General features: G+C 40.8%; 1 protein-coding gene across 1 annotated transcript in view; it reads left to right on the top strand.

Moving 5' to 3' along the window:
• The first annotated feature begins 100 nt into the window (after positions 1-100).
• Positions 101-14,919, top strand: part of GRK4 (G protein-coupled receptor kinase 4) — a 37,693-nt gene continuing 22,874 nt past the window's right edge. The window contains 3 exon segments of the mRNA XM_040554617.1: positions 101-452; positions 10,544-10,630; positions 11,287-11,399. Coding sequence (XP_040410551.1) covers positions 401-452; positions 10,544-10,630; positions 11,287-11,399 — 252 coding nt within the window. The 5' untranslated portion in view covers positions 101-400.

Raw genomic sequence — 14,919 nt, 5'->3', positions numbered from 1 at the left:
GCACTACGAATCCCAGCATGCAAAGCGCGGCGGGGCGCACGGGAGACGCCGAGCTGGGCCGCGCGGGGGCTGCTGGGAGTTGTAGTTTCGGCGAGGGGGAAAGGCAGAGGCGGAGTTATCGGAGGAGGAGGAGAAGGGCGGCGAGCTATGGTCGGGGCGGGCGGGTGCTGCCTGCTCCTTGCCTCCGCCCTCGGGGAGGGGGAGGCCGGTGCCGGGCCGAGCAGCGGGTGATGATGGGGAAGAGGCGAGCGCAGCGCTGAGGGGCCGCGGGGCCGGATGAGCGGCGGCGCGGCGCTGGCGGGGCGGGAGGAGGAGGAAGAAGAAGACGGAGAAGGAGAAGGAGAAGAAGAAGAAGAGGGGGCGACGGAGGCTGCCCTGAGGGGAAGGAGCCCCCCCGACCATGGAGATCGAGAACATCGTGGCCAACACGGTGCTGCTGAAAGCCCGGGAGGGTGAGAGCTGAGGGGGGGAGGGAGGAAGAGGAGGGGAGGGCTGAGGGAGGAAGGGGGCCGGGGTGAGGGGAGGGAGAGGGGCCGAGCCCTGCTTCGCACCACGGAGGTTTTAGGACCCTTCTGCTGTCGGGCTGCTTCTGAGAGACTCGTCCGCCTGCGCCTGCAAAAGGGCCGAGGGACCTCAGGCTTCTGTGGAAGACCCCGACCCTTCGTCTGCCCGCAACGCCTGCCTCTGGGAAGCAGCCGCCTGCACCGTGCAGATGAGTTTTTCGTCACGTTGTGGGTTATTTCCATGGGGTCAAACCTGCCAGTTTATTCCCTAGAACATCTGGACCTGAAGATTCATCTCCCACCTAACAAACGTCTGTAATAGATGCAAAATTCCACTTACTGCAACCATTTTAGTAGATACAAAACTTAACATAGCAAGCGATCATTGTTTACAAAAACCTCCTGAAATAAGATTATACTACTCCTTTTTCGCATATATAGCTTTCCATTAAACGGCCACTTGAAAGCCTCTCCAGTTTACCACTGTGCTCTGTGTGGAGTCTGTTTTTCAGCTACAAAATGCGCAGATTCTTCTTGGATTGGATCCTGCTTTTCTTAATTGCCTTGAGAAGTCCCATTAGTTTAGTTGAGCTGTTTAAAGTGAGTAAGAACAACAGAATCTTCTCCTGTATGTTTTGCAAGTTCCTCCAACTCTAAATGGGTTTGGCACTTACGCCATATGTGTATCCAGTTAAGTTTGCCTTAAGCAGCAAGAGAGGAAAATCAACTTTCTGGCTTTGAAGTGGGGTTTAAAAACCAGAGCAGCGATCACAATTTGGGCTATTTCCCAACTTTAGCTGAAAAGACCACCTCAAACCGTAGGACATGTTTTGGCTGGTTTCACTGACAGTACATGTCTGTGGTGCTGCCTGGATTTGGAGTTTGCATTGAAGTGATCTGAGAAATGAAGGGAAAGTGGAATCTGGCTCAAAACTTTACTGTGCCCAAACGCTTACCACAAAGAGTGGAGTGGTAGTCTGGAAAAGCTTTTAAGTGGCTGCTTAATGTCAGGTTGCCTCTTTAGTTAAGGTTTCACTATGTTTAAAATAAATTACAGTGGTAGAACTGACCAAACAAGATATTTTAATGAACTAAATGAAAGTCTGACAGGAGAAGATCAGCTCTACCTGATGTGAAGCTTTAAAAAGTAGTGGTAATAAACTGTTACTCTTTTGTACCTTCAGATGCCTGGGCTTTTTTAGTGTAAGCATGCCCAATAATGCCATTTCTGGCTTTAAAACTCCACTGGGAGAGGGACTTGTACCTTTTCAAGTCTTGTGCTTGGGGTAGTTTGCACATCATGTTTTTCAGAATGCTCCCTAAAATGAAAGTAGTTTCTGTCTGTTGCATTGCCTTTGCTGATCTCTCTGGCTTACTCCTGTTGGGACCATCCCATAAAATCCCTGTCCCAGCTCTCTTCTTATGTGCCTGGTGTGCTTTAAAGGAACAAAATTTGTAAAGACAGTATGTGAAGTAGTTTATTTTAGTGTAATGTATTCATCACTGAAAGGGCCTCACAACTGGGACAGAAAAGCAGATTTACAATTCTTTTTTCTTACCACTTCCATTTAGTCTTACTGTATAGTGTATGGAGAGGTGCGAGGGAGTGGAAGAGTGCAGGATTACTGTTGCTCATGGAAGAAGGTGAAATCCTAAACTAGCATGGAATAACAGCTTACCTGATTTTCATGTGCAGGTTTGAGGCATATCAGTAATTCTTTTTCCAGTTTCTCAGTGTATTGCAGATGTGAAAAGTGTTTACCTGTATAAATATATCAGTTGTATAAGCAAAAGTTGTGAGATGGAAAGTACTGAGCTCTTGTTTTATAGTTACCAGGGACATGCTGAAAGAAATTAATTTAGGCTTAATTATGGTTTGCATGGTTCCCTGTCTAACTTGAAGGTGCCTTCGTGATGAAGATGATGGTAAGAAAAAATTGTATTCTTGAAAGCATCTTGCTAAGTCTTTTAGCCCTAGAGGTAACTTAGCTTCATTTTACAAATACAGAATGTGAATGAATGATGTCGTGTCCTTGCCCTCATCTGGTATGGCAGAGGCTTAATCAGAATTCGGAAATGCCTGGTAAATAGTGTCGCTTCTAAAGAAAATTATAACTGAGCACTTAAACCAGACCTGACATTCAAAATTGTGATCCCAAATTTGTATTCCTCAGTTTCCTCTAATTTTAGGCAGTAATGTTTTTGCATGTGAATGTTGTTTGCATGTGCATATCATTAGGGTTTTGCATTTGTAGATGCACAGAATTAGCACCTCTTGGACAGCTAGGTGCATGTCTAGTGTCTAAAGCTGATCTTACATATATAAAGCTTGCTGCATGTAACTGGAGAGCCAGGAACTAATAAGTGTTCTTAGACAGAATGTAGTTTTTCTGCTACTTTCTCTGCTACAGAATAAAACCCAAGTGGTATGGCTGTGTGCCTTCGAGTTAACAGTCTTGCTGATAATTTGTTTCAGTAGAGGCACTAATCATCTAGTTCGCTTGGTGTGATGATAAGGTTGGTTTATACAAGTTTGCTAGTCCCAATTTTGAGGTTAGATCAACCCCCTGCTTTCCCCCAGCCTCCAAACTTCCAACTCTGTTTTGTTGCTGTTCTCTGAGAGGATTTTAAAAATGTTTCCATAAAATGAGTTATTTTAATAGAAGCCTTGCACTTTCCAATAATGGCTTGTAATAATATCTCTGCAGCAGCTACAACACTTCTTTATGCGAAGGAGGAAAGCTGTGAGAATTACTTAGCTCCTTTTAATGTGACTTTGTAAACAATCAGATCATCACACATGGGTGTTCGTGGTGGCTTGCAATGACTTTTGTAGGTACCTAGTGCCAGAAAATATTGTGATAATATAGAGTAAGTACGCTGCGGTGCTTTACGGCTGAAAGATTGAAGAGTCGGGAGCTGCAGTGGGAGTTTTCTCTTTCTTCTGCTTTTCCAGTTGACCTGCTTGTGCTGAGAGACTGTACTGCTTGTCCGCAGTGGGATTTGCCTCCAGGTGAAAATTGTAGTGCAAGGTGCTCTGGCATTCCCTGCCCCAGTTCCTTGGGATAAGTGGCCTGCGCTAATCCAGCACCCTTCCTCTTCTGCATACTTTGCTTTTTAAGGGTAATCTCTGTGAAAGAAAACTTCCTCTATAGGTCAGCCCAGTGGAGGAACAGCACAAGTGACTCAGTAGAAAAACAAGAGATTATAAAGCAAACCTGAAGTTGATTTTGTGAGCGCTGTAGTGCAGGAACTGAGATATAAAAACGGCTAAGTGATAGTGATGTGTGAACTGAGAGACAGGCAGTGAACAGCCTTGCAGTTTCATGATCTCCTTACTCAGGCTTCTCACATACAGGGATTTTTATGTGTAAAAGAATATAGCAATATAAATTTTAGTTTTGTACAAGAGCAGAGGAATTAACAAATTCATTTTTTCCTAGCAGAAACATTTTTAAAATTAGTATCTCTTAAAAATATTGAAGAATTTAACCCAGACATATGACCAAATAATAAATGTAAGCTAGGTTATTCTGAAAGAAATCTAAAAGTTCAGGAACAAAACTGCATTTTGTGTTTTATACTCGCTTTCCTCTTTATTTATATTGGTAGCTTCTGTTTTTCATAGCCATTTCAGTCACTCTCAATAAATCCTTTGAGTAGATGTAAGCTCCAAGTTCACTTTAGCATCCCACATGTAATCGGTGAGGTTTTGAAAGAAGTTCATCTCTGGATATTTTAAACTGCTTAAGAGCCTTCCTTTTTTCATTGCCTAAAGTAATATTCTCCAGAAATACTACCAAAGGGTAGGTCTGGAGGTCCTTTGAAGTCAATGGCAGTTCGCTCCAACTGGGGACCCGTGCCAAGAGCACATTTCAAACATACCTGCTCCATTTGCATCCACTTGCAAATGCATTCCTACTGCCCTGGCAGGAGCAGATTGCAAATGAGAACGGAGTCTGCTGGTAGGCATATAACGTGCTGCGTGCCGCGATTAGGTTAAGCTGAATTAAGATCACGCCTCAATCGGAAGCGGAGTTTCCCCCAAGCTCTTGGTTGTGTTGGTTCAAGCCGGTGGTTGCCGAAGGGGTCCGATGGTTTATAGGTCCAATTGGAAAGTAATCATGGGTACATGGGTTGTTAAGGTGTTTTTTTTCCCCTGTGTTGTTGGGTGGTGTTTTTTTTTTTTTTTTTTTTAATTCCAAAATTAGATTTCAGATGGATCAGCAAGCTCCTGTGCGTTTGGTAATTGTTCAGAGCAACCTGAGGATGGAGTTAGCAGGAACCTTTTGGTAACAGAATGCGATCGCAGTTTGGTTTCAGCTAATCTCGAAAGATACCTGCTTCAGAATTGAAACTTTGTGGGGGTAACACCTCACAAAAAATAAGCAGTCCACTTAAATGGTGTGTTTGATCTGTCTAGGTCTAAAAGTAACTGAAATAATTCTGCAAGCAAAATTAACCCTACTTTTGCTTGCAGTAAAAGGTAACAACTCCATATAGTATTGGTGATGATACGTGGGCAAATATCCTGTAATGAGTGTGGTTGTAACTAGGAACAAGATCCGAAGGAGAGTGCTCAATTCACTGCAGCTTGGCTATCAAACTGAACTAAAATTGGTAATTATTTAAGGAGTATGAATAAGTGGGAAACCAAGGCACACTCATACCTAGAATTGCACTCTTCAGAGTCCATTCACCGGCAGCAGATACAAATTCTAACGTGAGAGCGCTGCGAGTTTTTGCAGTTGCTGTTATTTTTGTCTGTTCTTCCCTTATTTGCCTCCTCTGTTCTGTTGCGCTCCCTTATTGCATTGTGTTTTAAATTGCTGTAAACTCATTGTGGCAGGAAACATGTCTTCCTGTGTTTGTACAGAATTATGCACGATGTCTGCCTTTTTGTCCTTTATTTAATGAACTGTAAGAAGAATGCATGAGGGCATGTTGGAATCTAAATAATTACATTTACTAAATAAACACAACATGAGAGGCCTAGTTATTGATATACATTGCTGCTTTGCTGCTTTCTAATGTGGCAATTAGAGCTAGAGGCTTCACGATGTACTTTAAGGAGTTACGGTTCTTCCCTGTCTTCTACAGTCAGTGCGTGCCATCGTGATAAAGAACCCTTGTTCATCAAGGAGTTATCTGTAAACTTGGAGATTTCTTGCTTTTTTCTGTTGTTTCTTTCCTTGGTAAACCCTGCTTATTAAGCTGTTGTGAAAGAAGTGCTATGGATGTTGCACTGTTTGACTGCAGGGTTAGTTTAATAAAATCTAGGTCAGATCAGCCTTTACTTGAGTCGATACAAGACTTTGATACCTCGTTGCTGAAGAAGTGCAGAAGCTGTTCAGCATAAAATCACAGATTCATTAAGGCTGGAAAAGATCTCCAAGATCATCTGGTCCAACCACCCCCAACCACCAGTATCGCCCACTAGACCATGTCCTTACACATATTTACTGGAATTGTATGTAGAGCTGAGGGGAAGAACCAGTAGCTCAGATGGTTGTAGCAGTGGGAACACTACGTGGTTGGGGCACGTACACAACCTGCAAAAGTGCGCACAGAGACACGTGTGGTTTTTAACCGCTTCCAGTGCTACTGCTCTATCAGATGAGTGAGAGGACTCCAGGTTTACCTCGCTGAAGGCCCACTCTAGGCATCTGAACACTGGCAAGTGAGCAATATTATCTTTAAAACGCCATAAAAGTCTGTAATCTGTTGTAGTCTTCTAGGTGTTTGTGTGCTGACCTCTTGCGCTTTTGCTTCTGCTGGTGTTCAGAAGCGCCTTGGCCTTTTTAATGCTGAAGGGTTAGGCGCCTACCTTGTGCTGAAACCTGGAACTTTCAGCTCCCTGTCTCTATATATGTGTGGTACATCTAAAACTCAGAAGGAGAATGGCGCTCTGTTCAACCTAGTTGTGAAGCTGTGACCAGGCTTGTGTTTCTTGACACCTCAGTTCCCAGAAGAACATCTGGCTGGTGCCATGGAGAAGGGTGCAGGCACCCTGCAAAGTGCTACTGAGAGCTGTCTGGAATTGTAAGCATCATGAGTAAAGTGACGCTGGGTGTGAACTCGTCTCCTGGCCTGAAGTTAGCAGTAGTCTTTCACCACTTTGGAGTTTACTGTTATGATATATGGACCTGAGGAGTTAATTCTGTGGTGCTGTGTGCCTTGAAGGTGGATTTTGCATGGTCAAGGCATACCATGGCAGGTCATTACTTAGTGGACAATGCTTACAAACATCTTTGTACTGTAAGGCCATCACCGAGCTTGAATATTTTGATTTCTTGGTGAAAGGTTTCAATCCTTCTCATGAGTGGATTGAAGGAATATGTGGCTGCGAGTAGGAGGAGCTCATGTGAGTTTAAAATTTTTTAGGAAACTTGTCTGCAACTTTTTCTGCTGTAGGATAGGTTTATTCTAAGACAGTGTATGTACCTGGATTATCCTTTTGCCTCTCCGTGTAGGTGATGTAGAGGTCCTGAATCAATCCTTTTGCATTTTGAAGTGAACCACTCGAATGACTTGTGCAGGAAAGGGCATGTGGTAGGTCCTTGTCTTGATGCAGTTGGGTGCTTTCAGAGCTCGTCTGGGTGTGGTCTGGTATGAATTTCTCAGCCGGTATCTGATGATCTGCTTTGTGGACTCTGTTTTGCAAGAGTGATGTTGTAGCAATCGTGCACCCCTGGTGCTGCGCAGCTGTGTGCTTCTCAACCACAGGGGTGCACAGGCAGGGAAGCTGGGGCTCGGAGGTCACCGAGCAGCTCGGGAGCAGAATGTCAGTGACAGTATCAGCCCCTGAATCTGTGCACTCTGATTAACCAAAGACAGGATGATACTTCTCAGTATTTTCATTCTGTAGGACAGAAACCAAATTTTCTCTCTCTGTCTACCTTGAGGAAGACTGGCTAGCAATGTTCCTTCAACGTTGTGCTCAATGAAATGAACGTCGTGCTTCTTGTCCATAAGGGAGGTCACTGTGGCACTGGGCAGTCTGTCTGCTGGTTTGAAAAATATTGCAATCTGTGTAAATCTGTTTCCACGCCAGATTGCTTTGTTTTACCGCAGTAGTTTCTTTTTTTGCAATTATTTTTGTTTTTACTGATGAATAAGCCAGCCACTTTACGTGTTTACACATGTTGCTTTGAAGACTTTTTTTTTTCAAGTTGGAAAATGAAAGCATCTTAACTTCCACATACCTGGTTTTAGAACGTATTCTTTTAAGAGGCAAAAACATGTAAAGAGGCAAATGCTGAGATTCTAACTCTGAGAAGTAATTCGAGAAGGAGGAGAAGGTTCTTATGTACTTAAAACTGTAATTGCAGTGTTTCCTCATTGTCATGGTGGATTGCTGCATCCACCCTTCTTTTTATAAAAGATGAGTCGCTTCAACTTGCACATCGTTCTAGCCAACAGTCACATCTGAAAGAGGTGAGAGTGGTAATTCATCTGAAACACACAGGTCAACCATAAAGCAGACTAGTCTAATGGCTTTATTGCTGCCGTGTTGGAAAGTAAGCCATTGGTCTTTCTACAAGAATTTTATCTCAAGTATTTTAGAATGAGATCCAGAACAGAAGCTCTGAAATCAATATTAAGACACTCTCACAAACCACAGCTGTTAGAATTTAATTTCATACTTGTTTTGAACTGCCTCAGAAATGGAAAAATACGCTTTTCTGCTGTTAGGGAATAGTATGACAAATAAATTGTTCTCCATAACTTTTACCAGAAATGGCTAATTTATCTGTAAATTATGGAGCTCATACATCCTCTTCACATTATTGGGACATAAAGACCTTCTGTGCTTTCTCTTGGAATCTAAGAACAGGCAGTTCAGAGAAAAAGAAAGCTTGATGATTTAGTTGATGCTTATGAGCATTTGATTCTTGCGTATCATTAATAAATTATGTAGCCTTTATTGAATTCTCTGAGATGGGAAATGCAACTGTATTAGAGTATGTGGTCTCTTGTAGAATGAAGTTCACAAAGGTCGCACAGGAGCCAACTTGCCAAATATTTGCAGCAAAATACAGCAGGTTGCCTTGAGCTGGACTTGAAGTATGATGTACAAATCCTCATTTTTAGTGCTAATTTTTTCTTTTGCTATGCTTTAGAAGATATATATCGCAGTTTGGTTTTACTTTTTTCATGCAGCATTGTGGTGTAAATTTGGGTCAGTTTGTCGTTCGTGGTCTATGCTCGTTGTGCTGGGTCGTGCACAAGAGTCGTTCTGAGCAGTTTCTGAAAGAAGAAATTTAACTTCAGTGGACCTTGCTGCTTAGTGTAAGTTTCAGTGGCATGGTTAAAAATAAGGTTGATGCTTCCGTCCAATGTTTTTCTTCACGTAACAATCTATTCTCAGTCCTTTTCTACTCAATGCACATGTACAGGCTATCAATGTTTAGTATTCCTTGATTTTGTCGGTGTTCAGCTCTATAAGAAATAAATCTCTTGGCTGTGTGTGTTTTTTTTTTTTTTCAAGTATATATTCAACTCTTTTTCTTAAACATCAAAAATATTTTGTTAATCTATTGGAAGATTGCTTTAATGATGCTGGTAATATTAAAGCTTCACATATAGTTCTGCTACTGCATAAAGTAGGTGTTTCTGTTCTAAAGTATTTTGGAAGGTGGATGACCTACAAAGCAACGTGAGGAAATATTGCTGTAGAAGGCTGTTAGGGAGTATGTATCAGTTCAAAGAGTCTCTGCAAGCCAGCTCTTTAAGGTTTTGTATTTCGTATTTGTTTACTTTTCTGCTGATAACTAGAGTTGAGAGTTTTGTTGCAGCAGCACAGTGAGACATCAGTGTTCCCATTAGCAAAGATCATTTAAATTTGATTAGAGCTAAGGTACGCTGAGCTGGAGCTGCTCTGGCAGCAGCTGTGGAACCCTTCAAGAAGACACAAGTTTGAGTGAAGTGTTCATTTAGATCTGTTTTATTATTCTGAAGGTGTTAGTTCCTTTCTCCCTAACAATTTTGTTCTGAAAGACCTAAGAGCACTGTTTGCTGCTTGGTTTCTATTCGGGTTACATAGGGTAACTCCCTTCCTCCCTCTCCCATTGTGGTTAGCAGTATGCAGTGCTTTGATACAGTTAGAAAGTCTCTGTGCACTTTTGCTGCTGTTCTGTCATGTGGAAACGCATCTGGCCGTATCACTTAGTAAAATCTTCTTTTAAAATATTCCGCAGCACAGAAATTTCTCTTCCGCTGAAATGTTTTGCAATGAAAAAGAAATGTGTTCCTGTGTGTCCATCCGTCTCTGCTTTTTCGATAAGTATGCAGGTCTTCTGCAAATGCAATTGGCTTCCTCAGGTCAAAGTGATGTGCTAAAATTCCATTTTTAACATAGAAAACGGAGCACTAGTGAATTTTTGCAAACCAATCTAAAAATATTGTAGCTTCTTTTAATCACTTCAATACAAGTACTAAAAACTGAAGCATTGAAAAGATCTGGACTCGACAACAATTAAGTTCTGTCTACTGTTATGTATCTTAACATAGCCTAGAATAAATAGTGTGTATTTGATCAGTGCCCACTCATTTATCCCTAGGGGTCTACTACTATTATCTCTACAGCCTTTAAAAACAAATAAACAACTTGATTATTCAAAAAATGCATTTAAAAACTTGATGTGTTTTGTTACTTGACTTTAATGCCTTCCATTCCTCACTGGTTGAGACGTAACTCCCAAATTTTTTTGGTTTCTGACTTTGCTGATGTTTCAGTTTTGTTTGCAGTTTTCAGAATTCCTAGATATTTGCCTTTTCTTTGCAGGCAGATTCTGTATGCACAGCCAGAGCCAATGTTTGTGTTGCAAAGAAACTTTCTGCATTTTTACTGTTTTGTATAAAAGTTTCTCTACATAAAGTTTGTTACTGATTTGGATATCCTTGTCGATGGATTTCTTTTTAGACGTGAAAAGCAGCCTGACAGATCTGTGCAGAAGTGACAATTTTATGCTGCTTGGAATCAGAGTTTATTTTGACGTGGTGTTGTGTTTTACATTGCTTTTTTGTTTTTCTTCTAGGCAAACGAAGTGGGCGTAGCAAAAAATGGAAAGAAATGCTGAAGTTGCCGCCTGTTAGTCATTGTGAAAGCATTAGATGCTCAATCGGTAGGTATCCTCTAGAGCAGTCTGTCTGATCCTTGAGAAGGAAGAGAGTAAGTTTGGTGGTGTTAAATGGAAGACTTCTGTCTGCTCCGAATGCAGAGCATTTGGACCTTTAACATGACGGAGAATTTATGGGAAAGTAAATTTACAAGAAGATAGAAGCTGCATCGTAGCTCCTTATTTATTAAAGGAAACTGCTTCTGAAAGATAAATTTACAAAGCTATGAACTGGAAAAGAGAATCCTATTGTAAATTGAATGGCATGGAAATAAATTTCCTTTTCTTTTTCTTAGTCTTGTAATCATTTTTTAGTCTTTTCTGTTGTTAGTCTATATTCCTTCTTTGCAAACAGTCGTGTTTGCATTGGTGTTGCTATTTCACAGTATTGTTGATTTCCAACCTCATCCTAAGTGAAAGTTAACTAAATCATTCAATGTGCTTTTGGTTTTTATAAATGTGATAGTCTATCAGAGACAAATGTGGCTGGAAGAGTGTGTTTCACTATTTATCAGGATGATTTCGATGATGTCTTTGTTAAACATGTTAACGTAAAATCTTGATGCTTTGGTGTTTTTTTCTGTCCCATTCTCAAATGGGAATAAGGATCTTCCTGTGGCAAAGATAAAAATAGAGATATTTACTTCTCATCTGTTTCTCAGAAAGAGATTATAACCAGCTCTGCGACAAACAGCCAATAGGAAGACTTCTCTTCAGGCAGTTTTGTGACTCCAGACCAGACTTGAAAAGATGCATTGAATTTCTGGACGCAGTGGTAAGCAGTGAGAAATGGGACATGGATATCCATAGGCAATAGCTTATCCTCTTTTTTTTTTTTTTTTTTTTTTTTTGGAAAAAAACTTTGAATTTTTGTATTAGTTTTGGCTGAGATGGAGTTGATGTATTTTCAGAGTAGCTTGTATGGTGCTGTGTTTTGGATTTGTGACCAAAGCATTGCTGATAACACCACTGTGTTAGCTATCGCTGAATAGTGCTTACACAGCATCAAGGCCTTCTCGTTTCTCACTCTGCACCGCCAGTGAGCAGGCTGGGGGGCACAAGAAGCTGGGAGGGGACACAGCTCGGATGGCTGATGCCAGCTGACAAAAGCTATATTCCATACAACGTCTGAATCTGACTTTCTTGGTTTCCTCTTCAGCTAAACCACTCTTTTCTTTTTCTTGTATTAGCAGGTTTGTACTTGCCAGCTATGAAACTGTAACTTTTGATGGACGTCAATAAATTCTGGCTCTGCTTCTTAAAGGAAGATGTTTATTCTAAAATCTCTGCCATCTTGGCATGGTCAGAAGTATAAAAATGGCATGATGGGAATAAGAGAAATAATTCTAGAGAGACCATGCCATTTGTCTTCTGGAGCCTAAAAGGATTTGTTTACAAGGAGTATTACGTTACTCGGACTTGAAAATGTTATAAACAGATTTCAAAATGCTGCAACTGGCATGCAGGCTAGTCTAGCCCTAGGCTAACTGGCCCTAGGCTAGTCACAGTGTGCTATTTAAACTACAGTGGAGATGGAAATTTAGGGAACTATGGAAGGAGGGAAAACAGATTCTAGAGAGCAAGGGAACAGGAAGTGTTTTGATACGTTTGCGTTTTGGTATCTAACTCTAAAGAATGAGGGGAAGGAGGAAGTGTCCCCACAGCCAAGTTTGGTAAAAATCCGTAAACTAAGCCCACAAGGGGAGGGGAAGAGTGATGGGAAGAGTAGGCAGGCACACACCAGGCCTTAGGAGAAGAGAATAAGAGCTCAGGGCATTTATTTCGTCCTTCTCTCTCGTAGTTAATTCAAGACCAGTAAGATATAGTCTGAAGCTGAGACTGCTGCCAAAACATTTTTTCTCATCCCACCCATTTTTTGTTCTAATTTATGTTCAAATGAACGAAGAAGAGAGAAGCAGGGTATTAGTGCTGCTTACACGCATGCTAAAATGCTATCTTAGAATGTGGGATGCTTCTGAAAGGTGCAGGGTGTAAGAAAGTACATGGGTTTATTGCTGTCTCTCCACCATTTCTCCATTCCCCCCATCGGCATATAAAGTGAGACACTCCATCAGCTAAAAGGAACTTTTGGTGTGAAATGGAAAGTAGAATCGCCTTCTGTTTGTGGTCATGTGGTACCTGTTTTAATTTTGGGAATCCAGAACAATATTTTTACTTTATTGGAATAAATATATCTCGTCTTCATTCTGCATGGTGTTGCAGCTCAGAAGGATCAACAGTTGTGACTGTTTTTCTGTGGTTAATGAATCTTTGTGTAATTAGGCTTACTCTCCAGGTGCACTTCATCATACTCTTCTGATATGTAGGAGCTATTTCTAATGCCAAATTTCACAGACCAATTTGGCAATGGTATATGTAGAATGAATCGAATGGAAATCCATTTGGTAGAGTTAAATATCCTGAGGTGAATGCAAACGAGTTTTTACTGAGCCAGACACAGCAGGGAGACCACTGACAATGGCAGATGTAGCATCATTGTTTACAATTTCTGTACGTTTCTATTCCCTAAGAGCTTATATAGAAAGTAGTAGAATCTTAAACAGCGCAAAAGAGGAAAAAAAAATCATGTGCCTGACTGTAAGACATGGGTGTCTTTGCAGATGTTATTTTTCAGGTGAAATTGTTTCTAAGAAGCTACTGTCTTACACTAACTGAATATATTGAATTCTTTTAAAATATGCAACCTATAATGTTTTGTGGGTTGCGACACTCGTATGAGTTCTAAGAAGTCTGTCATAGTTGAAATAATCTGACATAAGAGATTATTTCATGATTTACTTTTTTTTAAACTTCCATTTGAAAAATCTTGGTGAAGAAGCACACTTGGGAATCATTGAAATGAGAAGACTCTGAAAAGCTAAGATAACTCTAATCTGAGTCTCATGATCCAAAAGCTAGCATGCTCCCTTGATCAAGGAAGTGAGATAAAAATATCCGCTATCTCTTCCAAATGGTTTGTGAGCTAGCCTGATTCTCCTTTCTGGACTGAACTTCAGCAAGCTTGTTCAAGTGTTTTTTTTTCCCATTTGTTCTTTTTACTTTTTCTGTAAGGTGGTGATGTGAAGGGGAAAGCTATGGCTGTGGAGTCTTTATATCAGGTTGTGTCGGATCATGTTGGCTTTTTTTGTTTATTTTTGATTTGTTTTTATTTTAAATTGTAGACTTAATCCTTCTGAGAATAAACTTTCTGGCATAGAATGGCCATAGTGTCTTAAGAGCCTGACGTATTAACTTTAAGAGTTTTCTGATTCTCTTATATGAAGCAATGTGGTTTCAGCGTCATGATTATGTTAGGAGGCCAAAATCAAGGTGTTACAATGCTACTTCTGTCTACATGTTTTGAGCAGTAAGACTGGTAAGTTTTAACTCTTGCGAAGGTGTGACCTTAAAGTCTGGAGTCAGCTTGTGGCTTTACAGAAAAGAAGAGTTGTGAAATCGTTGAATAAAACTAACAGAAAAATTAAAGCGAAGAATTAAAGTTATCCAATCATCCAGTGACTCATTTCACTAGCTGGGGACAAGGTTACTCAAGTATGAAAAAGAATGGGTGGCAACTCAAACTTCCCTCTTAACCTCAGTGAGTAACAGAGCTTAGCTGACAAGACTGTCTCTTAAACTTCCTTTTAAATACAATATCTGTGTAAAACGGTATGCCAACGGCATTGGCAGAGTTGAAAATGTTAAAAAGCGTTAAGTGCACTGCTGTGGTTGATTAACTTTTCTGACTTGGTAAGGTTGTTTGGTAGATGAAGAAGAGTTGTGTGCCATTAGACTGGTTGTTGTGGAATTAAAGTAGCAAAACCAATGGCTTGGAATTGTTTATGGATTTGAGCACTGTGTTGAAGTGGTTGATACCATAATGTTTCAGCAGAAGATGTTGATGACGTTGCAGTGAGTCACTGTGGCTTAGCTGATTGATTGCAGGACTCGAGATGAAGGTTTCTGTAATTTCCAGTATTGTATGTTTGTTTGGCTCTTGAGCTGTCATTTTTATTTAATGGCTTGCTTTATAAAGGTATACAACTTCTTCTCTACTGATTAGATCGATTACTTGGAACTTCCTCTGAGGTTTTTAATGATTGTTGTCCTAATATGCCAGTGTTATTATGGGTGATGCAGTCCTCCATTCTGGAGGTCTGCCCTATATTCTTTGTTCCTGGGTGCATGCATTTACATTTTGAGATAGAAAATAAACTTTGGTTGAGTTGGCCCAGCTTACCAAGCTAACACAGGTTGCTGTTGGAGATTGTTCTATTCCAATTAATCTTTCCTCA

The sequence above is a fragment of the Cygnus olor genome, chromosome 4 (assembly GCF_009769625.2).
Source record: "Cygnus olor isolate bCygOlo1 chromosome 4, bCygOlo1.pri.v2, whole genome shotgun sequence".
In the NCBI taxonomy this organism is placed as follows: Eukaryota; Metazoa; Chordata; class Aves; order Anseriformes; family Anatidae; genus Cygnus; species Cygnus olor.
Note: the sequence above shows the minus strand (reverse complement) of the source record. Positions and strands in the feature narration are given on the sequence as shown.